Here is a 26,022-nt window from a genome sequence, read left to right as displayed (position 1 = left end):
TTAGGATAGAAATGATAAAAGGCTTGTCGCTGCCCCCAGCTCCACCAGCAGCTCGTTGCTTTCTTCCTCTCCCCAGCCCTTTTTAGCATCTGAGTGCAGCTAGTTTCTACCTTGAGGACTGTAGAGCGTTCTGGTTTGAGCTTGCGTGCTTCCCCCGAGTCACTATGGCATTAGCCATGTTGCTAACACCACATGCTCCTTAGTGCTCCCATCACGTTCCCGCTTTGTCTAACGCTCCCTGGTGAGCAGTGTTTCCCTCTGGTTTGCCCCGATCCCGCGGTGCGGCTCCCTGCCTCCTTGTGCCTGCAGCAGCTGCTGCTGCAACACGCGCCGGCCCTCCTGCCGCTGCTTGGACTTGGCACAGTGCGCCAGCTCCATGCACTGCAAGCCCTCTCACTGCCATCGGGAAAAGCAGTAAATATAACAAATCCTATTCTTAGGGAAAAAACCCATTGTTTTCAAGCAAGGTTCTGCTAATTGTTCATTTTCTTGTCCTGTGGTAGATTTGTGTTTCTGTAGCAGGGCAGCAAGGAGAGATGTTAATTTATTTATGCATGTCCAGCAGCTTCCTTACCACATCACAAATCCTGAACCAGCTGCTCATCCTGCACTGGGCCATGCAGAATATAGGACCTTTCTAAAACGATAAACACAAGAAGATTCTCATGTGAAATTCTTGATCCAGTCCTCTCCAATACAAAAGTCTGTTTTCTGAAAGAAAGAAAGAAAGAAGAGTGGCTTCTGTGTCTACTCAGTAATGAATATATAGCTGATGCTTTGCTTACATGCATCACTTACATCTAATTTATTTCTGATGACTTTTAAAGATATTTAATCAAGTATCTCATAAAAATATTCTTGTTCTGACGTCTAGCAAAAATGTACATAAAAACAGTTCTTGAAAACGTAATAAACTTCACGCTCATCACATTCTGTTTATTTTTTTCTCCAAGCGTGCCTTTCTGTGATAAAGGTAACAGACAGTAGGGAAGCATGTGTAGTGGGGTCATAATTCAGCTGAGCTGACCCTTATGAATAGCACGTAAACAATAGTAAGCATATGGATTACATTAGTCCAGTGGGGCCCTTGATTTAAAGAGCATGAAGAAGTTGGAAGGAGGGATCTGCTTTAAAAACCGAGGCAGGGTCAAGAACTGAAGAAAAGCCATGATACTGAAATGACATATTCAGCTTTTTCCTGTTTCAGGATTTACCAAACTCTTCTTAAATTTCTGTTTTAACTTATTTTTCAACAATGTTATTGAAAATCCTTTTTTATCGCCATAACATTTTGCTATATGCCTGCAGTTAAGCACTGTGAATGACAAATGTAGCTTGGAAATGAAGCGAGCCCCTCATATTTCACGTGACTGTGCACCACGTAAGTATGCTCGTGGTGTGATTATTTTGGCTCGGCTTTGGAAATCAGTTGATGGAGGAGGAGAGGGAAATCATTTCTTCTGAGGACTACAGTTTTCTATGGATGGCTGAGAAGCAGCCTGGACCGGTTGGCTCTTTAGAGTGAGATTAAAGGGCTCATGGGATGTAAAGGCCAAAGTGCATAAAAGAGAGGTATCAAGGGGTAGGTATTACATTTCAGTGGAGCAGAAGTCCTTCTGTGAGCTTAGTCAATAGCAATATAGAAATGGCATCTTGACTTTGGTCCGGGGTTGCTGTTGTTTTTAGTAGAATTTGTTTCAACCTTTAGGAAAACATTATTTTTCCTGTCAGAACCTCCAAGGTAATCAAGCTCAGTAAGTTACTGAAACACTGGTTATTCAGAGTGTGACAAACGTCTCTAGTCATATCACAAACTTACTAAATTATGTCCACATCCAACTCCACCTCTATAGTGCAGTCAGCTGAATAATGAGGGAGAAGGACTGTATCCCTGGGTGAGTGTAGCACAAGGTAAAACTTAGAGCTAATACTGCTGTGGCCTTGACTCCAGAGCTCAGTGGATGCACAGGCTTACTGTGAGAGGCTCGAGTCTTGGGATACTGCGAGGACTTGGCCAGTTTATGGGGAAATAGCAGCGGGGCTGGCTTCTCAGCTCTGGGTTGCTGCTGCAGGCCCACACCATTCCTCCACACCTCTGACGGGTAGACACCTTTACAGGTGTGGCTGCATCTCCTCTTACCTCTACGATGGGTTTTAGAGTTGGTGGATTAACTCTGTGTTTCTTTCTTCTTGGTGGCCTCTAAAAGGCTATGGTAGCTCCATCTCCTCGGGATTTTTCTCCATTGCCAAAGTCCAGCGTTGTATCGACTTTGCATCAGCCCACAAACTGTACCCAAGTTTTCCTCAGAGCATTCACCAGACAGGTCTCCAATGCAGTGGTCCTTTCTTCTGAGGTCCCTATCGTGACTATACTAAATTTAATAAATGAAGATGGACAAAGGGCAAGTTTACATAATGTGAATACACCTTTATCTCCAACTTACGATCTTTTAACCCAAATTCCAAGCCATATCTCTCTGTGCTGCAAGCCATTTTGAATTGATGTTTCCAGTAAGATGCTGTGAAATGCAGTATGAAATGCTTTATTAGAATCAATTCGTATTGCTTTTCTGTTAAAAAAAAAAAGTAATTCAAGTTTTGCCTAAATTCTATAAAGGGCACTTGGAAACATTATGTATAGAAATAGGCTTATACAAAGACTACAGTTTTGTTTTGGATAATACGTTATTTTGAAGCGTTTTCCTTTTTCTGCTGTGTGTATGCCTGTGTGTAACTTCACTGACACCTTCTGTAATCCCTAGTAGCATATCTCACACTTAGCAAGTCTGCAGTAGCTGCTTGGATTGAAGGATAATTTTATCTGTATCAGTTTCCCTATTTCTTCAGACCATAAATATTTAATATGCTGCAAGCTATTGTACAGACTTAGGACACTGGCAATGCCTTACCTCTCTTGCTCACTTCTCATGACGTGCTATAGTTATGGCTCTTCCACTCTTCTTTTTTTTTTTTTTTTAATTTTTTGGGTTTTTTAAGTTTTTAGGGTTTTTTGTGTCATCCCCATCGTCCCCCCCACACCCTGAGTGGTGGTGTATAGAACAGATAACCTGTAGCTTGTTGAAATATCTACTGTGGTTTTTTGTGGGCTCGTAGAGGACTGGATTCAGTGGCTTGGATAACTTTTCCTGATCCTGTGTTCCTAGCTTAATGGTAAACTTGAGTCATCAAGGAGAAATGGCATTAAGGTGGCCCCAAAACTTTTGTGCAGACCCAGAGCTATACATAGAAAACTTGTGTAACTTGGAGGCAGTAAGAATCGCGATAGGAAGGCAATAGCATATGTAGCTAATTTGCAGTGACACAGATTTCAGATAGGAAATAACTTTGGGTGCTCATGCATAACACTCCACTGGAACCAAACGTGTATGCACATCTCATATAAGCCTCCTGTTATTTTTTTTAATGGAAAACAAAATAATACTTTATTACCATTGGCTTTTAAGCTTACAGAAGTCATTTACCACAGCTGTTTACTGTGGGAGATTTAGTAACGTATTTATGCTAACAGGAATTAACAGATGAACACTTAAGAGCAAATATAACTGTAGGATTTTATCCAACATCAGCTCACCATCTGCAACATTGCCCAATTATATCAATGTTCCTTTATTTAGATGATTCTGTTTCAATACCTTCCTGTTCAGTAATGAAGGCCTATCTTCAATCCTGCCCGTGCTACATAAGGCGATTCGAAAACAGTGGGACTGGAAGAAAACCCTGTGTATCTTGGCTGAAAAAACTGACGTTCCTAGTCTCTTTTCCCCGAGTCTAAATTTTAAGCCTATTGGTTTTGTAAATTCACACTGATTTGTGCAGGACTTTATTTCTGGAGACCCTGAGACCTGGTTTTCCCACTGGTTCCACACTGGCAGTTTTGACAGGTGCTGAAGAAATTATGGACGAAGGCAAAGTGGTGAAGTGAAGTGGAGTAGGTAGGCAGCTGTTAACGTTATCAAATTGAAACATCCCAAGTACATTGCAGCTCTGAAGATTAAAATCTCACTGTTATATGAGCTCCAGAGTTAGGCTGTCAGTTTAGTGGCCATTGTTACCATTAGAAGTTATTGATTTAGTGAAATTATGGAAACAAAGTGCTGGGAGGGATGATAGGTGGGTCACCCTACCCAGTCACAGGCACCTGGTGGTGTTGGAAAGCGAAGATATTATTCTTTTTAACATATCAAATGTTTCGCTCTCCAAATGTTACTCGATACTTCATAATTCCTTGAAGCTTTTTGGCCATTCATCATCCAGAATTGCAAGTGAAAACTGGGACCCAGTTCAAGAAGCTGTCTCTACTAGCATGCCTCCATGTTCTGCTGAATCCATGGAGAGTCACGAGCATGGAGTACGCTCAGGCTGGGTCTGTAACCGTCAGTTATGCGTGCCCACGCTGATCTGCCGCACCGAGGCCAAGAGGTGGGGAAGGGCTCCCGTCTGTCCTGCTGAGACCTCTCGGCCTCCTGAGTGGGATGGTCACGTGCAGGCTCCGTGCTGGGAGCTGCTCCGGGGGTCCCCCCACGGCCAACGTCTTCGGGTAAAGTCGAGGTGCATGGAAGATGAGGTAGGGTTGGCTGATCTCTGTCACAGAGTTGTTTGGAGAAAACGTTCAGCCAACCGAGGCGCCTTCTTAACTCTGTGAAATTATGTGAGGAATTTCAAGTGCTGGCGGGACACCTGGAGCTTTATGGGAAGGAACTTTTTTGTTATAGAAATTAAAAAAAAAAAAAGTGAAGATTTTGCTTTTGGCAGCATGCTGTTTGTATACATGATGGTATTCTCCCAGACAACCGTTTTATATTAAACCAAAGGAATACCTTTTTAACTTGCATTTACAACCACTGTGCAAGAAGAGGGTGGGTTTTTTTGATCATCTCCACAGTTTTGTCTGCACGATAATATATGTTGTATAATCAGTGCAAATAGGTACTGAAGAAGCCTGTAACTGTAATAAAACTGAAAGTCTTCTGTAACGTGATTTTGCCATCTGTCACTTTAATATAATACAAGTGGATTATCTTCCTCTCATGAAAATTATATATTAAATTTAAAATGACCAGACAAAACAAATTACGGCTTAAAAAGTGGTGGAAAGTAGCACAGTTAAAACTGAATTTGGGGAGTAGCTGATGGATGCCATAAAATCCTTTCTAAAGAGGTTTCTGGGAGAGTGGAAGAAGGGCGAGTATCTTAATTAAAATGTGTTGTAATAATTTTTGAATTTGGCTTCACGTTTATCGTAAAAAGAACAACAAAAAAGCTGAGAATCTAATGCCTATATCTCTAGTGGAATGCACATACCCCTTTCTAGCTTACGTTAATCTGGTTTTGTGGAAGTGGAGTATTAAAACAGATTGTTAATGCTTCCATCTGGGTCCTATTCTTTCCTTGCAAATGGGCTGAACGTTGCAGCAATTTGTTTGTATTTACTGCCTTTTTCCTCAACCTTATCACCAGCCCTCAGATAGCTCAGGGAAAGAAGCAGCTTATCAAAACTTCAGGGCTGCACAGCGCTGAGAAAGCAGGCAGCACACCAAGACTCTGGCAGCTTGTTGCCTTTGCATCCGTATGGGTTTTCTTTCTGTCTTATCATTTTCAGTTTCTGTAACAAGCAATAGAAAGGATTGATGATTCGGTGTGGGATGCTCAAGACTCACAGAAACTGGAATTGAGACATCTTGACTTCTTAGAAATTGGCATTAAGCGCAAAAATATGAATGTTTAGAAAGGAGCAAAATACCTCTTAAATGAACTTACGTAGAGATGATAGAAGATTGCAATGGACACATACTGAGCATTAAGCATATTCAGTATCCTACTTTTTCTTACAGAGAAGCTGTTCTCAATACTTTTTTGCAAAGCTAAGCAGTGGCACTGTATAGGTAATGATTATGGGCTATTCCAATGAATGCACAGAGATAATTTCATTTCTGTGAGTAGTGCCATTGACTACAATGGGACTATTTCCATGTGTAAAGTTAGCCTGGAGCCTAAGTGTGGGCGAGACTGAATTGTGGGAAAGATTACCTCTTGCAAAAAGGCTCTCGGGTAACAGAAGTATGAAAGCTCCACATAGACCTTCTGTTCTGGAAGATCAGTTACGGATTGTCTTGAAAAGTGGGTGTGAAATCTACATATAATCCAGCATTGCAAAGCTAAAGAACTGGAAATGTAAGCGAAGAACCAGTTGTTAAGGTAATGTGTTCTCTTATAGTTATGAAAATCTTTCACCTGAGGCTTGCGAAGCACTTTGTGCTTAAGCAAGCGTTACATATTCTCTTAGAAAGGTACTGTTAAGGATCATCACATGGAGCAGTGAGGAGATTATGAATGGCTGGTCAAGGATCATGCGATGAAATAATGAGCATTTGCAATTCCTAATGCTCTCCTTAACGATGAGGAATTATCTGTCCTAATGTTCAATATTGATCGTAGGCCACAGGTTGGTCTCTGACCGTGGCCGTTGTACAGAAACTTTGTTGGCCGGTTTTATCTGCTACCTGGAAGAATGAGGAGGGTATGGCTATTCCTAGAAAATACGAGACTGCTCTGGGGAAAGAGGAGAGACAGCCTGTTAATAACTGGACTTTGGGCTTTGCAAAGAGAAGCTCTTCAGGAGATTTGGAATAGGACACCGTCTTGCTCTCTTCTGTGGTCACTTACTCTTCTTCCCAAAATCAAGATACTCTTAGGCCTGGTCTGCAAGCTCTCTTTTGCAGTGCCGGTAGCACACACGAGCAGGATTTTCTTTGCCCAACTATTACAACCCTGGATGTGGACCCAGCCATAGCAGCACAGCAGCACTTCCCGTGTCAGTAGCTTGCTCCATTCTGTGGACATGAATGAGGCGCACTTTTAAGCACTTCTATGCTACTGTAACTGAATTTTCCTTTGGAAGACTGTACTGCATAATGTATAATCTCTCAATTTTATAAACCAGTGGTGAAGAATTTTAAACGCTAATATAATGGTGAGAAGTTTCCGAGATGTGGGAAAACTTTAAGACATTTATGGCTGTGATGGAGGGAGGCAGTTTATTGCTGTGTTTCTGAATGAGAAGTGAGTTGCTCAAAGACTATACTAAGCATGGTATAAAACCAGTGAGGAACTAAAGGGAACCTGCCTCAGCTGCTCCTGATGGATCACCTTTTCCTTACACTCCACTATAGGAGCTTGTACTGGAGTATCCTGGAGCCAGTCTCACTCTGCCCATGACCAGGCTACAGGGGCTAGCTTTTACCCCACGTCCAAATCAGCGAAGGGAAGGAAATCTGTGAAGAATCCCTCTGCGAAAGGAAAAAGCAGGCGTTATTTTTCCTTTAAAATCCATGTGGGGCCAGTGTGGGGAGACATCAGCTTGCAAACGTATTTGTAAAGCCTCTCGGGCCTTGCGTAGAGGACTTTGTTGGGTTAGCTGAATCAGCAAACGTTCTTTGCATCGATGCACGTTGCAGTTAAACAAAAGATTTTTGCCTGCTGTCAGTCCCTGAACAAAATCCCCTGCAACAGCATGCTGATTTTTTCACACTTGGGCACTTGTGTCAGAGGCACGTCGCTCTGAGGAATGGAGGTCTTTCGTAGAGGAGAACTTGTAGCTCTGCTGGCAGATCGTTAATGTGTCCACCTGGCTTCTGCATGAGAGGGAAAGGAGACGCTCCAAAGAGCCGAGGCTTACGGTGCCCAGCGCCGGCTCTCTGCCCACCCTGGGGGGCAGGCTCAGTCTGCAGGCTCTGAATAATGCAGACAGCTCTTTTTTGGTACTCTCCTCTAAGCAAAACTCAGAAATGGCCTGTCCCACATGCCACTAGGTGGCACTTCAGGGACATGGCAGTCACTTGGTTTTATTCATTATGCATGAGCTGCATCACCAGAACTAGGTTTTCTTTCTGTCTGTCTTTCTGTCTGTCTTTCGCCAAATGTAACTATTTATTTTTACCACCTGCCTGCTCCAGCCAGTCCTTGCCCTGCTGGCTGCGGAGCTTTGCCGTCCTCACATCCTGGCAGTGGGGAGGAGCGGCCAGCCCAGTGGCCCAACCTCAGCCAGCGGGTAGGTACCACAGCCCTGCAGCACAGCGGTTGCCACAGCTGTTAGGCTGACAGCCACATCACAGCACTCGGCTAGTAAAAAATGTATCTTGCATCAGTAGGAGCTGTGATACCCAACTGTTGGAAATTTTGAAATCTTACACTTTCTGGCATCAGCACTCCAATTTATATTCGCTTCCACAAGAACACAAAGTTTACCCTTTTCTGCCTTTTCAGTTCCCTTCGGTTTAAAATAGTATTCTCCTGCAGTGAGACCATTAAAAAAAAGAACACCCCCCTCCCCTTTTTTTTTTTTTTACTTCCCGCCCTCCCTCCAGGTCCTTTATCTTACCGTGTTTTCAATTTTCCTGCTTCTTTGCAATTGACATTGTATAGTACCAGTCTATTTAGTTACTTCTACACTGTTTGAACACATTGGTTCTTGAAAAGCTGCGTTTCATCTACACATAAATAACATGGGGTTGGTCTCCGTTCTTTTTCATTCTGTGGAATAAGTTACTGTATTCTTGCTTTTGATACAAGGTTTAACGTAGACTCCCACAAAAATGTGAGCACCAGAAACTGCCTGCCTGGCCTGGTTAGGGGGGTATCTAGTGCTCCCTGTCCAGGAAAGGCCATTAAGAGCTGGCTCTCGTCTACCTCTGTCATTGCTCGGTGTTGTGCAGCAAAGCTATAGTTTATAGTATACGTATTACGTGGCTCTCTGAAAGACTGTGTTTACTCTTGCTGTCCCTGAATGAATGATTTGTCAAAGCGATGTGATTCAGTCCCAAATTTATCGTGTGGCTCTGCTGGGTATTTGAACTTCGCTGTCCCCAAATCATTCATGAAGGCCTCATGGACTTTGCCAGGGTACTGTTACGAGTGCTTAGAGCCTTCATTTCTTTCAAATACATAAAAAGTGGTTGTAGAAATCAGGGAGGTTAGGGGCTATTCAGCTTGCTGATAAAGAATGCTCTGTTGCATTAAATGCACTTTTAAAGGTCTTCGATTTTTGCAGACAGAAAAGAAGATTGCTTTTTCCATTTCGCTCCCTATTTGTACCAGAAATCTCTTATAGAAGCAGCTCTTCAGTCCATGAAAAGCTTTCCAGAATTGAAATGCTAGTATTAGATAGTTATTAAAATCCAAATATTTAAGATATTAATATTCAGATAATACTGGAAAACTACAGGGTGGGTTTGTTTTGGTTTTGTTTTTTAACCATCAGATAACACTACAGGTGTAGCACACTTAGAAGAAGCAGGGAGAGAAATCTTGTCAGCCAAGACACCTTTTCCTCCTCTCCAGAGGAATTTCACATGCATTTTAAAAAAAGATGATAAATCTCCCTCCGCTGTGCACATGTTCGACACCGTACGGTTGGAGAACAGCAGTAACCTGACAGAAGCGCATTTGCCCTACAGCTTTCTGTACAGCTCTTATTATGAAAGAAATGGAAGTGGTACGAAAAAGTCCCTCCTTTTTAAATATACCAAATTCTGTGCTTTCTGACATTTTTATTTAACTTACAGTTAAGCACTGGGAAACTTGTGACTGCTACAGATCTTGATGGGCCTGTGCAGAAACCTCTTGGCAGCAGCGAATTAGGTTCTTCAGTCTGTGACAGGTTATTACTATTAATTTTTATGGCTAAAATCCTGGCCCCTTTAAAGTTTGAGGTTTGCCTTGAACTTGGTTTTAAATGCAAGCTTTCACCTGTGTAGAAACAAGCCTTTTTTGAGGACGGAGCCGGATGGCGGGTTGCCTCTCCTGCCTAGGGGCCGTTGTCAGCCTGGCTCTGACTTGGCAGAAGTTGGGAAAGAGAAGAGGCCGCTGCCAGAGCCAAGTGCCCTCAGCCTCCCCGCTCCTGCCTGCCTTCCCCGTCTTGGAGAGACAGCCCATACCTTCTGGACAGAAAACAGCCGCACCGTGTTTATACCATGTTTGCTGCAGCGTGCACAGGGACAGGCAGCTTCAAATCCTGCCGCCCTCCCTTCGCTGATGTGCTGTGCCCTGTCCTGGTGAATGGAAAGATGCTGGAAGATTTCAGGAGAGGCGAAGCAAGGGATTAACCCTCTGTTTTAACTTGCTGCTCGGTCAGATATGCTGGGGGGAGGGTGTGTTGTTTTGCCGAAGTGTAGACCTGTGTGATGAGTGTTCAGCTCAGTTTCTGTTGGAAACGTGAGAAGGGAGGAGGGAAGAAGATTTATTTGGCTTCTTTTATGGTTTGCGTTTTCAGTAACTTTACTGGAATTTTTGGTATAATTCAGACTTTCTCGCTCCAGCCTTGCAAACTTCAAAGACAGAGGCTTACTCCAATGAATTTTCGTCAGCGTCAGGAGATGATAAGGTGACAGGGCGCAACCAAGATCTTTCTAGCTTTTATCCACCCCCCTTAGTCTTGCTCTGAGTATTTAGGCCGTAAGGGAAACTCTAGAAGAAAGTGTGGGTACTAGGTCATTTACATTCAGAGACATGGTTCCTAACGCTTCACAGAAAAACTTTTCTCTTGTTTTCCTAGCACAATAAAATGCAAGAAAACGGTTTCATTAAGAATCTGCAAAAGACATGTGTCATCCATTCAGCTGTCACCCTGGATCTCTTTTTCCCCTACTGTTGAATTGTTAAAGTAACTTTTCTTTTCTGTATAACATTTCCTTTCATTGACTTTATTGTATGTGACTGCTAGTCGTTTTCTGGGTATAGCAATGACTGATTTGTTGTTGCAGACAGAGCAAGTATCTGAGTTTGAATTACATCCTCAGATGAATAGACCCCCATCGCAGGCAGAAGAAAACAGTTCAGCAAAAAAGGTGAGACCTGCACTTGTTGTACCATTGTGGAGTGATTTGCCTTCATCAACAAATGTTGGTTTAAGTTTTAAAGCAATTAAATGGAGGGTTAGGATTATGTTTTTACATGTTTACCTTCTCTGCAGGTCAAGACGCTAGAGAGAACCGGGATCACGTGTGACATCAGCTCAGATAAATCATTAAAAAAGCTCTTAGTACATACACAACGATGCACGTGCTTTAAGAGAGGCAGCTTGCCATTTGTTTCAAATCAGTAGGGGCTTGTGGAGCCTTAGGGAAGACGAAAAAGAGTTTGATTGTACTTGACCCGTGTCTCTCTATAATTCTTCCAAATTGTGATGCACTTCTTGCTTCCAGTTATTGAGGATTCGGTTTTGATGTAACCACACCTGTTTGCTAGAGGTCAGAATCTGCTACTAAATGTACATAGACTGGGAGAGATTTGCTCAAGATATCCAGTTTCTAATGTGTTTTTGTATGAACATATCATTTGTATAAAGTAAGCACCGAAATTGCAATGGCAGTCCTCACAGGGCCTTGCTTAGGGATGGAGTGGCCTTAGCAATGGCTGTGAGCCTTTCTCCACTCCTGGTCACGCTCCCACTGCCTCCTTCCACCAGCCCCAGCCAGAAGAGGTTTTTGATAGGGGGCAAATGCAGATCCTTCCTGCTCCGGCCCCTCCTGCAGCCAGGGAGCACCTACAAGACCTTTGCTCAGCCCAACCGAGAACTGCTGGCAGGTGCTGTACCTAGTGCGTACCTTGCCCAGGGAGCATCACCACACTTCTTACCTTAATGGGGGCACAGACAAATGTCCGGTGTCATTTCCTATATGCAGTAAGGCTTTCGGGGCAGCGTCCTCGCTCCACTTGTGCTCACCGCATGCTGCTACTAGCCTAGCCCTGCTTCTTCCTTGCTCTGCTTTGCAGCCCTCCTAGGGAAATGAAATCCTTGTGGTCCACCTACTTCATGCTCGCCCTCGTCCCACCTGGCTCCCTAAAATAGAGAGAAGCCCAGGCTGTGGGGTGTGGGAAGCAGGTTGTTGGTGCGGCGCTGACCCACCTTCCTGGTGGGTGCTTGCCTGGTGCAACAGCAGCCAGCCAAAAAGCCCCTGCAGAGGGCTCTGCTTTAAGGTATTGGATCATTTCTTCCAGTATTGCGTTTGAAATGGAAGAGGGATTTATCTTATGGATTTGGTAGGTTTTTCGCAGTTCAAGGTAGACTGGGATTGTGCATTTGGCATCCCACTAGTTTTATAGTTGTAGAAGACACACGCAAGTTCCTCACTTGCTGTACGGCGTGTGTTTGCAGGGAGCTGCGCATAGGCATAGGATTTCAGAGCACAGTATTATCTGAGATCTGTGCAGTGCTGATGTGCTGACGTCCTGATCAAAAGATCTCATAATATTTTTAGATTTTTTTTTTTTCAGTCATGGCCACTTTTTTAATGTTGAAACCCCTTGTTTCCTTATAATTCTAATTCCTCTAATAATTGTAATCCCCTAAGATTAATTATTGATGGTCTTATGTTGGTTTCATTCTGTATCACTCATAGTAGACTCTTCTGCTGAGTCAGGCTGCTTGCTAGAGTCTTGGGTTTTTTCTTATGATTGCTAGGTCATTAAATGCTTCCTCCATTTAATTTTTTTCTTATTTTATTAACATTTGACCAAAATGTAGTAAGGAAGATAGTCTGGCCCAGTAAAATGTGCACTGTGCAAGTGATAATAAAATTTGGTCTTTGGTCTTGACTGTGACACTAAATGTATAACCTTTGTCAAGTCACTTCATCTTTTTGAGTCTTAGCTTTCTCACTCATGAAATGGGGCAGTAATAGTTATATCCCTTGTAAAAGAGATCTAATAATAAAATACACTGAAAAGGATATATTTATATTTCAGATTTAAAATGGCTATAAGGCATTAAAACTACTTCTCATTGCAAAAGAAAGGATGTCTTAATTTAAATTAATGAAAACACTTCTTACCACTGAAGTCATAAAAATCCAAGACTCTGTTTTAACCAGACTGTTTCTTTGATGTAGCTCATCAAGAGAAATAACTGGCCTTCTACACTTCCAACATGTTAATTTTGCATGGATGTTTTTATACATTTGTCTTTCTAAGCTATTTTCAGTGTTGCTTCATGTAAGAGAGGAGGGGAGAAGGGAGAGGCTCCATGCCAGATGGGTGAGGTAGTAAGTTGGGATGCAAGTGATTGATTATTGATTCTTACCAACTGAGCATAATTAAAAATAAATCTTGGTTTGGTTTTAATGCTTTAGGGTCAACTGGGGGCTAGTATATGTATTTATACCCCTCCCTCCGCCCCCCGCCCAAATGCACACAGAGCTATACAATCCAGTTCTGAAGAGCCTGTCATCCAGATGAAGACAAAACACCAGTATAATCATTTCATTCATTAAGGGGTTGCAGGAGTTGTTGTTCCTTTTTTCAAAGGCAGAAACCTGAGAGGCTATTACCAAATTTGAATTAAGCTCTGTACCTCTTTAAATTATGAAATCTTAGGCCAGCTGTCAGCAATTTCTGTGTCACAAGTATTCCCCAGCCTAATGACAGGACGCATATGGCCTGACTTAACGTTGCTGTGCTTCTCCCTTGCAGGAGGTTGTTCTCGCTCAGCCGCCCTCCAAACCCGCCCGCAGGAAACTCCGGACGGAGGCGCAGGGGCTGGAGACCCCCGAGCTTTCTCCCACTATAAATGTGACTTCTTCCCTGCCGGCTGTCAAGCCTCACCTCCCAGTCCAAAAGTAAAAACCTGTACCAAGCATGCCAAACTGCACCATGAGATCTGATGTGGCAGGGTTTGCTCTTTGCATAATTTTGTGCTTAATCGTTCTGGTTTTGAGAATGCTTCACAAGATACAAGTCTCTGAAATCTACATCTGTCTTCTCAAATGCAGACTAAGTCTCTAGTGACTGTATAAGTTGGTAATATTTGAATGATAGCCTCTTCAAAGGTGTTCTACCTCTGTATCTGGTAGACATGTCTGAAGAGCAAGCCTAGCTCTTCAACCAGCATCTCTAACACAACTCCTTTTAGCTCTGTGGGTGTGTGGTTTTGCCTTGCGTATATCTTCTGGAATTTTGCTCATTTGTGTGGACAGATACGACCAGATAAATGCCCAGGAAATTGAATCATGAAATGCTTGATGTTGGTCATATCCTCGTGATATTTCTTCATCGCAAGGCAGGTTGGAAATGAACTCGCCACTGGTATGAGCTGAGCCATAGACCACTTGTGATAATCCCATAATTGCCAAACCCAGCATGTGTTGTTTGGTCTCATAAATATAGCTGTTGAAACTGTCAGCAACAAAGACTTGTAGGGTTTTCACCATATATTTATTTAATAGCAGTGGAGAAAGAGCTGTACAAATGGTAAGCGAAGGCACTTGAAGCCTTATAGGGTCTATACATCTCCATCAGCTGAAACAGTGTGCAAACGTTATAGCCCACCTTTACCCGAAGCCTTACAAAGACATCTGGTTTGGTCTGAAACAAAACTTGAGCTGCCCAAATCAGTTGAGCGGTTCTTGGCAAACTGTTTATCAGTAAACTGAATCTGTGCTGCATAATTGGAGATTAGAATAAGTAATAAGACTCCTAGGATGCCCTTAAAGTGCTATTTTGTGCTTTGGGGGTGCATATTCCACAGTGGTTCAAAGGAAGATAACAGCATTTGTTAGCGTCTTGCCTTAATCCTGTCTTGTCTATATCTTTCCTAAAATGTTTAAATGACCACAGAGGTATATCTCCCTGTTTTTTATTTTTTCCTACCATTATTACTTTATAGCCTGTGGAGAACAGTTTGAAGCAAAATCGTGAAGCAGAAAACTGACAGTTCACTGGAAGATAGCGGCATAAAGACCTGCCTGTGCTGCGAAAGAGATCCTGTTGCAAAGATCAGTGCCATCAGCTCCGTTAAGAGAAAAGAGCTGATGGGGACTGTGTACCACTATGGACCTTATTTAAATAGGGCATCTGTTTTAGATCAAATTTGTCATTAAAGAGCTCTTGATGCCTCATGTAAAACTTTCAAATAATCTATTTGAAAAATGGCTTGGATATTCAGCCAGTATTTTCTGTATTTTCTTTTCTTTTTCCTGTTGTTACTTGTGTTTCTTGGAATAGGTTGGTCCTTATGTACAGAGCTGTCTCTTTTTGTACCTGTCTGCCTAACTGTAATTTCCTCCAAATCAGTTACCCTGGGCTATAGAGTAATAATAATAATAGGAGAGAAATCTTTTCTTTAAGCAGCAAAAGAGATGAGGAAAGTCCATAAACCATCTACCTGTTCCTTTTTGTGACATCGGACGGTTTTGATGGAAATGACTGCTTTGAATGAAAGAAAGATTAATTTTTGAAGTAAAGAAACATCAGAATCAGCAGTGTCCCAAAAAATCTGAGACCGTATTTTCATGCAGATGTCCTTTCTTTCCGCGTAGAATGATTTTTGTATTTTCTGTTAACGACTCCTGAATCTTCAAACTCTGCAAGTCTCTGAAAACAGCAAAAGCAAAGATGCTGCAATAAGTACAGCTATGCAGGGATTATTCTTAAGTGGAATCAGAACGCAGTGATTTTGAAATAATTGAGACAGCCTAAAGTGTTCCTGTCATTCAGATTAACAAGTGTGACCGTTTTACTTTCAAATAGTCTACCTGATTCAGCCATCTCATTTCAGTGTTACATTTTTCTTCTCTTAAATGTGTAGTTCATACCTTGTCTTTGAAGTGTAGTCCATTGTATATGGAGTACAGACGCGCAAAATGGATGGCTGGTCTTCTGGCATCAGCCACTGCTGAGGCTCTTAATTGAAATGTTTTGTATTTATCTGTCTGGCAGACAGTCTTCCAAGCAGAAAAGGGCTATTCAGACCGCTATACGAAAAAACAAAGAAGCCAATGCTGTGCTCGCCAGGTTGAACAGTGAGCTCCAGCAGCAGCTGAAGGTAAGGAATGCATTGAAAATCGGTGACAAAGCTCCCTGCAATCAGTTACGTGTCACCTCCAGCAGAGAATCTTGTTCGTCCTCTCAGATGAAACCTACTGCGTTATTTCCTGCTTTCTGGGAGGGAATAACTATACTGTATGTGTGGATAGGATGAGGCTTTCTGGGAAAAGTTCTAACCTATGGGCCTACAGCTCCACTGGCAGTTAGAGTAAGTCTAAAGGGTGAACTTCGTCTTTCTGAACAGTTTGATAATGTGATGGCGTCAACTAGTGCAGAAGAGCAACTCAAGCGTAGCTTTCTTGTCCTCTGATCAGTTGTGCTACATAACTGTCTCCTGGAGTCAGGCATTTGGTATACATGGACTGGCTAAACAATGCTTTACAGGAACGTCTAACAACTGATTTTTAACGTCTGCTGACTTGTCTTTTAACATGTTCTCAAGGGGCTGTTTTCTTATAAATACCAGTTGTGGTGGTTCTGTTTTCTCAGTTCAAAGGTAGTACAGACTTCAGTTTTTCATCTGCTACACCTTTTTCTTCCTTGCATATTATGAACACACTTGCATGGAAAGGCAGGTGAACCCCCAGTTTCACCTTGACTGAAGAAAAAGTGTAAGTTTGATTCCGTGTTCAGCTTGGTTTTAATGTAATTTCTTAACTGGCTTTCAAGGATCTCCCCAGGCTGATGCAGGGTGGATGCTCTGTACTGAAATCATAGCAAAATATAGGACGGCGATTGAAATAAGCACGGAGATGAAAGCTTTTAATGACAGCACATTGCCGTCATTCCTTGGCTCAGGTCTTATCTGCTTCCATGCACTATCTTCAGCACGCTTAAACTCCCCAACCTTCATGAAACAGGCCAGTGCTGTTACCTGTATCTTATGGTAGGGTGAAGGAAGCATGTAAAGATGGACAGATTTGCCTGAGTTCACACAGGAGCAGAAAACTGAGCTTGTCCTTTAAGTCGTATTGCTGCCTGGAAGCTTTCTGATGGAGCAGGGCCTTTTATGTTTTTATGAGGACCAAAAGACTTGACGGGTGCCCCTCAGGCACAGCTTGCACTGAGACACGGGGAGCGTTCACGTGCACTCCCAGGCTGGGGCTGTGAGCGTGCCCAAATGGGGTACCGAAACCCGGAGGAGTCACAAGTCAGTCTGGCTCCCACACAGGCCGGGGAGCCCTTTGACGGGAGGTCAGCGAGAGCCAGGTGCCCCTCAGCGCAGGGGCAGCCTCGAGACCAGGAGAGGCTTTCCCAAAATCGCTGATCCCCAAAGCCGTCACAGTTAGTTTCTGACTGAGACTGATGATCTTCCTGACGCATCTGCCAAAGAGGTAGATTGCAAAGCCTTTGTTGTCTTAGAAAGGCTAAGCCTCATTTGTTTCCAAAAGGAAAGAGGTTGGCTGTGTGAACCAAAAATTCTCAAAAAGCAGTTCTGAGGGAAATGTGATTTCAAAATAACCTCATTTTCTTTGGTAAAATTGCCAACCTGTGGCCAGCGTTGCTGCATCCCAAGCTATTCCACTGGCCAGTGGATGACTGCTCCTCTCCATGGTCACCCGAGCAAGTGATTGAGCCTCCGCATTGCCCTGCTGTAAGGAGGAGGCAGTAGACGGCTGTGCGAGGTGGTTGTGTTGCATTGGTACAGTGTTTTGAGACCGCAAGGAGAGCTACTTAAACAGCAGAGCCCCTAGCCTCCAGTCAATGCCAGCGGTTTGCCTGGCTGCTCTTCACCAGAGCGGGGTGGTGCAAGCAAGCATCCCAAAAGTCACAGCGTGTCTCTCTCCCTCCTGCAGGAGGTTCACAAGGAACGAATTGCCTTGGAAACACAGCTGGAGCAGCTACGTCCCGTCACCGTCTTGTGACCTCCCGCACCACCGTGCAGTGGCAAGAGCAGAGCACGCGTCCCGACAGCCTTGCAAGGAGAGGAGCGTGGCGTGGCTGGGCAGAGCTTCCACCGAGGCGGTGGCGGTGGGGAGGACCAGCTTGTCAGGTCTCCTTTCACCCCGCTGCGCACGTTTGCCTTTGCAGGTGAAGAAGGTACAGAAAACAAATATCTGACTGCCGGTTATTTCTGAGCGGGGGATTGCTTCGCCTTCTTTCCTCCCTTTTCCCAGCCTAATGTGTAAATGCAGTTTATCACTGAAATGAATAACCTGAGAGTATTTTATTTATGTAAAGAATTCCTGATTTATACGCGTTCTGGCAGCACCTCCTGCCCCAATCATTAAGAGGTACAGCATTCCTGAATTCTTGCTTAAATTTAAAACTCGTCCTCTGAGATGGGCTTCTGGATGTTACTGATTCCGGTAGGATTGTATCATGGTGGAGTACCTGTGGGTTTAATGTGCTACAGGAATAAAACTCACTAGACGTACAGAGTCTTTATCCGCAATCACATGTCAGATAATTATTTTCTTAGCACTGTTTATTATGCAATCACGGATGTATTTTAATGTTAGAGAACTTGTATTTTATAAGTTCAAATCATATGAGAGAACAGTAAAAAAAAGTAAAATGTAATTATTTTGGAAATTACAAAAAAACCCAACCCTGTTTTTTGAGCTATAACTGTTTCCTATCACCAGTGTTTGATCACTTGCTTGCAACTGCCAGTGTCTCTGCATCCTTTTAGCATGTTTGAGATCACTGGTTTATAGCTTTTTTTTTTTTCTTTCTTTCTTTTTGACCAACAGTGTGTTTCTAACGAGATTGAAAATGCATTCTGGGCATTTTTATAAAAGCTGTTCTACGTACACTTGTATTAGTCTGCTTTGTTGTCTTAATAGCTGCTGATTTGTTTTAAGGATGTGTACAAGAACTGTATTTCCAAAAGAAGAAAGATAGCAAAAGTGCTATATATGAGGTTATAAAACGTGTGATGGAAATAATTGCCCTCTACAACAGCCTTTCGTTAAGGTTCCTTTGCACCTCACTGGAGATGCTACTGATAGGATGAAGCTGCTAATGCTCATCTATTTTCTAAATGAAGAAGCAAAGATTAATTTTTTACCTGGGTGTGATCCAGGGCCAACTGAATTCCGCTAGAATTTTTCCCATGGATGCAGTGGTGAGTGGCTTCGGTCTCAGTTCTCGCAAAGGAAGCTGGCTAACTCATGTTGCTTTATTTCTTGGGCCAGTACTCTTGTATTGGGCGACTTCAGCCCTAACAATGTCAGCCCTGCTCCTTCCATGGATGTGACGTGTGCTTCACTGCAAGGGAATGTCACCTACCTGTTACCCATCTTAAACATGACGCTGCACGTGTTTCATATCCTGTTGTTCACTGACCTAATTTAAGTGTACGCGTTCGCCTTGCAGAAAAGGTGCAGCAGTGTTTTACCGTTGTTGGTGTGATGCTTTCTCCCTGTAGCTATAGGATGGCCCTAGGGCTGAGAGGAGGAAGCAGCAGGTCTGAAGCAGCTGGGGTAGCCTCCCTTCAGGGTGTATCACGCAGTGGCTGCGGTGGGGTATCAGAGGACACCAGAGCAGCCAGACGTTTTGTTGAGAGAGAAGACAGACATCAATGGGAATGTTTGAAGTGATGAGGAAACAGTTACTTTTGCTGAAAGGGATATGGATGTGGGACATGGATCCAGAAGCCTGGAGGTGAAAATAAGCCATTGCAGAATTGTTACTGAAAATCTGTTTTTGTAACCCGTTGGTTTCGATTCAACTAAACATCACAATGTCAACAATCAACAACCGTTTCTCTGGATTTGGTGGTACTTTTGTGCGGCTGTTGCATAGCTGGGGTCAGACGGCCGTTCCCGGTCAGTGACAAAATGCGAGAACTGCAGACTGTTCCGGGAAGCTGCAAAACAGCTGCTGCCCTCTTGCTAGTAGTGGTATTCTTCAGAAGTTGTCATCGCTTATTTCGTATGTTCGTAACACTGAGTCATTCCTGAGATTTTAATGAGGTTAAGCGCTCATTCTTCGTTTCCTTTTTAGTTCTTACATTGTCATTTGGTTAATAAGCCCCTACTTTTCGATAGGAAATAATCATATGGCACGCTTGTTTTTTATTTTATGGGTGATTTTTTTAAGGAAAGCTTTTCAATGATTACAAAGAAGTGTGCACACTGCATTTTTAAGGCAGTGGAGGACTTTTTCATGTTTGATAGGAGCTTCCTCTAGAATAATCCCCCATTTATTTCACTTGGGTTATTAATGGAATAGATGCTGTTCAGAGGAAGAGTGAAAAGTCTGCTTTATATGTCTTTTTCAAATGTCTCTCTTTAACATACAGGGTTTTTTTTCATTAACTGGAAATTAGGATACTTAGCCAACAACGAGATACTTACTCAGTTGTTACTCTGCCACAGGACTTAATAAATTTAAAATCTAACCATCCCTGCATTTTTAGGGATGCAATCAAATACCCCACTCAGCTTCAAGACCTAGAGTGTGAATTGATTTGTATTCTGTTTGGTGAAATGTTGGCTATGATGATGATACATTACTTCATGGAGAGAGTAAAGTGACGTATTCAAGGAGAAATGTCGGTGTGTTATACATACGGTGCAGGAAGTTATTCTTCTGTATGTCTCAGTACTTAAGCATTCGTGATAGCCCATGAAAATGAAAAAGTGTCTCTGGTTTTGGGGGGCTGTTAGCATTTTGAGAGGGAGAGGAGAAGGCCTCATGAAGCTATAGGCAGTGCTTCTGGCAGTTGCTCCATGCAGCCACGCTCATAGCTACTATTAACAGACCTTGGCTGGTCAAAATTCACATCTAAATCCAGTACCACAGATTTTCTCAAAAACTATTTTTCCTTTGGAAAAATGTGGGTATAGCGAAATCATCATTTCTTGCAGAAACCTTTAATTTCTGAAACTTTGGGTGGAAGATGCTCCTAGACCCCAGACAGACCATCTGGTCAGAAAGGGAGACCTCACAAGCAGTTTGCTCAATGTTCAGGGCACTTTCTTGAGCTACAGGAGAGCGATCAACTTTAAGCCCCTGATGTGCCTGACCCAGGACAGCAACTAGGACCTGCCTGTCCCAGCTTGCGGCCCGATCAAGGAACAAGAGCAGCTTCCCACACATGAGGTCTCACTCTCCTCAGTTTGCCGTTTCTGTAGGTATTTATGCAGAGCAGAACATGCCCAGCAAGAGAGGATAACTAGGAACAGGAGCTGGAGCACGGCTTCCTAGCATCTGAGAAGATGCGCAGACCATGAACCTGGCGCCCCTTTCTAAGTCTTCAATTTCATGCAGCTATTCTGGTTTGGACAATGTAATATTTTTGTCTGCTGGACAAGACTAGGCAGATGAGGATCTTCCTCAGTGTGTGTGTAAGTGTGCACTCACGTGTCTTCCTTTTGATCATGCATTTCTTTATGGGTCTGTTAATGTTCCTATAACCTGATACCTTTCTATGAAATATTTGTTTCAATACATGGTAATTTAGTGGTGAAAAAAGAAAAATGCCCAGCTAAGTGTAGTGACTGATTGCCTTTGTAGATCAAGCCATTTTTATTTGAGCCTTTAAATATAAATAATGAACTGGTAATTAAGCAAGGTGTACTGTTTCCATTTGAGAGGCATTCCTTTAAACAAACTGCTTGTGAACAAACATTAATCCTTCATGATCAATGTCCTTCTCCTAGTTATTAAATTTATACTAAGATGCAGTGGAAACATTACTACCTCTTTCCAGACAGTTCTCAGTTCTTTCTTCCAGAGAGTTTTGCTGACATAGCAAAAATGTCAGTGATTAGTGGATTCAGCCCTTTTATTGGTAATTTGGTGAATATCCTTTTTAACGCAAAAGATTATCTCCAAACTGTTTTTACGTCTGTGGCAGTAGTTTTGCTGGTGGGAATTCTGTATCCACACTGGGGAGAGGAACTTGTTCGGCTATCATCCAGACAGTCCCAGCTTAGAATCATAGAATCGTTTAGGTTGGAAAGGACCTTCAGGATGATCAAGTGCAACTGTTAACCTAGTACTGCCAAGTCCAGCACTAAACCATGTCCCTAAGCACCACATCTACACGTCTTTTAAATACCTCCAGGGATGGGGACTCAACCACTTCCCTGGGCAGCCTGTTCCAATGCTTGACAACCCTGTCGGTGAAGACATTTTTCCTAATATCCAATCTAAACCTCCCCTGACGCAACTTGAGGCCATTTCCTCTCGTCCTATTGCCTGGTACTTGGGAGAAGAGACCAACACCCACCTCGCTACAGCCTCCTTTCAGGTAGTTGTAGAGAGCGATGAGGTCTCCCCTCAGCCTCCTTTTCTGCAGGCTAAACAACCCCAGTTCCCTCAGCCGCTCCTCATAAGACTTGTTCTCCAGACCCCTCACCAGCCTCGTTGCCCTTCTCTGGACACGCTCCAGCACCTCAACATCGTTCTTGTAGTGAGGGGCCCAAAACAAAACACAGTATTTGAGGTGCGGCCTCACCAGTGCCGAGTACAGGGGCACGATCACTTCCCTACTCCTGCTGGCCACACTATTTCTGATACAGGCCAGGATGCCATTGGCCTTCTTGGCCGCCTGGGCACACTGCCGGCTCATGTTCAGCCGGCTGTCCACCAACACCCCCAGGTCCTTTTCCGACAGGCAGCTTTCCAGCCACTCTTCCCCAAGCCTGTAGCGCTGCCTGGGGTTGTTGTGGCCGAAGTGCAGGACCCGGCACTTGGCCTTGTTGAACCTCATACCGTTGGCCTCGGCCCATCGATCCAGCCTGTTCAGACCCCTCTGCAGAGCCTTCCTACCCTTGAGCAGATCAACACTCCCGCCCAGCTTGGTGTCGTCTGCAAACTTACTGAGGGTGCACTTGATCCCCTCATCCAGATTGTTGATAAAGCTATTAAACAGAACTGGCCCCAGTACTGAGCCCTGGGGAACACCTTGACACCTTGGGGAACATCTGGGGAACAGCTTGACACTGCCAGGGCTAACCAGTGCAGGGTGGTGATGACTCGCATGGTAAAACAACCCCAAAGGGTTGGTTGGGACTTGGAACCCTTCACGGGAAGCATTTAGGATGGGCATGATATGAAAATTGCCTTTTGGTGGTATATAAGCTGCTTTCCTCGCAGCTGAGCTTCCAGATCAGGAGAAAGAGAGCCCGTAAAAGTTGGTAGCCAGGGAATGAGGGATGTCCATTTTCCAGCACCATCAACCCTTTGGCCTTCAGCACACACGGTCCTTGACAAGAAAATACACAGGGTTATAAAAGAAGGAAGAGAGGCCTTCATGAAGCCACATATTTTATTGACTAAAGAGTAAAAGTATTTTTTCAGGAAAAAAAAAATCTAGGTGATATAGTACCTTTGAGAAGAGATGATGTATTTTGAAGCTTTTTTCAGTTATCTTCATGATAATGTGCTCTGAACATAGGCATTATGTTTTACTCTGTTATGGATTTTTTGATATAAAAAAATCGTATTGCAAGCATTATCGTTGTTAATCTAAAAAAAATACCCTGAGGCTATTATATATTTGAATTTTAACTTATAGATAGCCAGATTTAAGCAATTTGTTTTCACAGCTGCAGACTGTCCACGTGGTAAGCTGCAAAATGTATAGTGTTCTATACTCTGCCCATCTAATTCTGGAAAATGTATGCGATATGGAGCTGGGTGCTACATTAAAATAAAAGCGTCCAATAACTTCACATTGCCTTGCTTTTGTGGTTTATTTAGGATGTCGATTGTGCAGATCTGCCAGGAGAGCAGATACTGTGACTCGCTGTGGAAAAAATACAGTGTTGAAATGGCTGACCTTCAACTATGAAAGATGAAATCACTTACGTTGGGATTGTGTGTATGCAAGAGAGACAGAGAGAGACTTATTTAAAGTGAAATCATATTTCCCTGGGCTTCAGTTAAGTCAAAACTTCATCTTTACTTTGTCAGGCCTCACTTTGTCAGAATTCAGACTTAGCTCCGTGCTTAAGCCCGAAGAGGTGCACCCTTTTCTAACCCGGACGGCACCACCAGGAAGGAAAAGCCCTTCCAAGCCTCCAGCAGACCCTTGGTCGGAGGGTGCCCACGCGGGAGCAGCGAGAGGACTTGAGCCGTTCCCCCCAGTACCCTCGTGATCAGTGTTTTTGGCCCCTCGTCAACTGCAAGAGCTGAAATTACACTGGGGAAAGGAAAACATTTGAAGAGCTGGCCTTCACGGGCAGGGAGCTGGAGGGGACGGTGTACTTCGGCTCTTTAACTAATGTGATTTTTAAGAATTATGTCACAGCTATCCAAAGAGCAGGGCTTTAAAAGAGGAAATAATCAGTGATAAATTAATTCTTACAGCATTAAGCTATGACAAGGGATGTTTTATTGGCCTAAAAGTATGTCTCTGGTGCACGTGAGGCACAAGGCCAAGGCGCTAAAAACTTGTAAATATCCTGTAGGGAGCTATTCTGCATCGGCAGCGGGATGGATTTAGATGGCTCTTCCATTCTTAGTTTTTACAGTTCGATGGTACTCTGGGGTGCCTTCGTGCAATTCTAGATTGGCTCTCTGTATTTAAATTCACGTTTCCAATAACCTTCCTTAAAAAATAAAAGATGCATCTTCCTGCTCTAGAAAAAAAGTTCTTAGCGGAAGTGGGAAAGAAAAGAAATAGGAGAAGCTTTAGAAGTCCTTTTTTATCCTTCCGCTGGTTTTAAGGTAACGCTGCTTCACAAGCGTGCCTGCTTAGATGGGATACCTACATGGCTTCTGCGGCAAAGCAGAATAAAGGAAAACTAACAAGTGAAAAAATTCCCTGGGTTTCTGTAGCCCATAGCTGCACCAGAGCTCTTTCACCTGATGGTCTCATTGCTCCTCCTGTTTTACCTCCCCCGCCAGCACCCCGGGCACTGTGCGCTCTCAAACAAGCGCACTTTGGAGCGGGAGGCCGTGGGTACATGAAGTCAGCTTGCAGCAGGCTCTCAAGTCCCCAGTATTCCCTCAGCACCCACCGTTTTGGGCACGTGTCTGGAAGCAGCGGCATTAGCTGTGTCATCCCAGTAGTCCCCCTGCTAAATGCTGAATCGGTATTCCCGGTTAAATCCTGAATTGGTTTACGTTTATGGATTGTTAACTTAAATAGCACGAGCTAGGAACAATGTCTTATCTGAGGACGTTTTGAGGATGCTTTATGCATCAGAAATGTGACGGGCTAGACAAGACTAAGGCTATATATTGCATCTAGTCTGGTTTTTGCGGGAGGGAGGGAGGACGAAGGGGATTCTTGCCTTAGCTAGGCTGCTCCCACAAGAAATGTCATTTTTTTACTTCCCATCCTTGGTTCATGTAGGGAACTTACTCATCACTGTGCTGTGGTCTTCAGTGAAACATGGATATACCAGCTGGCAAATGCGCAGGTAATGTCTCTCTGCCACAGGCCCTCCACCAGGACCCCCTCACCCTGCGGAGATAAGCAGTAGTGGAGCAGTGATAGCGTGTCCAGCCCTGTGACAGCAAATGGCATGCAGAGCCCAGCAAGGAGGAAAGCGGAGAAGGAGGCAGTATGTCAGCTCTGGCGGGACCACGACGGAGGGGAAACGCGACTCGGGAAAAGTAATCGTGCTTCTGAGGTAGCAGGGAAGTCAGTGTACCTCCACCACCTTGCTCGGCCCCCACACAACAGAATAACGTGCTTAAAAAAATCTGCTGGACACCTCGCTATCAGGAGGCTTGGATGTAGGACTGTCACTCGATACACGAGCTATTCCCTTCCAAGGTCACTTAAGGAATTCAGTAGTTCATGCTGTCTGTCACAGGTTTAGGGTGCGTTAAGCCAGTGATACCAGTGTTCGGCAGACCGATACAAAGCATGCATTGTTTACTACAGTTTTCACACTCTTATCTGAGAGGGAAAAGCCAGCACATGATCTCACCTGGGTCTTGTTTCCCAGCCCCGCGCTGTTCCTAAAGGACACCATATACTCAATGAGAAATAATGGCTTCCTGTGTCATTAATGAGTTCTTACAGCAATTTCCCTTCAGAGTAATCACCTTGGGTGATGGAGAAGTGCACTTCCAAAAGCGATTAGCCCTCGGGGGGGACCGTGCTGGGAGGCACCATTCTCTGCCAGCAGAAATGCAACTCCGTTTTGGGTGTCTCAGCCTGGACGCTAAAGAAACCGGTGCTGCCAGAGTCATCAGTCACTTGAAGCTATCAGCCAAAATGTCTCCCGGGATTAAAAGAGCCCTCCTTGGGAAAAAGTTTGTTGCCAGTGC

At 43.7% G+C, this 26,022-nt stretch overlaps 1 protein-coding gene across 4 annotated transcripts in view; it reads left to right on the top strand.

Annotated features, from left to right (window-relative positions):
- REPS2 (RALBP1 associated Eps domain containing 2) overlaps positions 1-21,356 on the top strand; it is a 104,015-nt gene extending 82,659 nt beyond the window's left edge. For 3 of the 4 annotated variants that reach the window (XM_076356950.1, XM_076356942.1, XM_076356933.1), the window contains exons 15-18: positions 10,779-10,862; positions 13,486-13,631; positions 15,730-15,835; positions 17,634-21,356. In XM_076356950.1, the coding sequence (XP_076213065.1) occupies positions 10,779-10,862; positions 13,486-13,631; positions 15,730-15,835; positions 17,634-17,702 (405 nt within the window). In that variant the 3' untranslated portion in view covers positions 17,703-21,356. Of the gene's footprint in view, positions 1-562; positions 932-10,778; positions 10,863-13,485; positions 13,632-15,729; positions 15,836-17,633 lie in introns of those variants that run through there. The other variant, XM_076356958.1, reaches the window with a different exon arrangement.
- Positions 21,357-26,022: the final 4,666 nt, after the last annotated feature.

Source organism: Aptenodytes patagonicus, chromosome 1, assembly GCF_965638725.1.
Source record: "Aptenodytes patagonicus chromosome 1, bAptPat1.pri.cur, whole genome shotgun sequence".
Lineage (NCBI taxonomy): Eukaryota > Metazoa > Chordata > Aves > Sphenisciformes > Spheniscidae > Aptenodytes > Aptenodytes patagonicus.
This window is presented reverse-complemented; position numbering and strand designations above follow the sequence as displayed.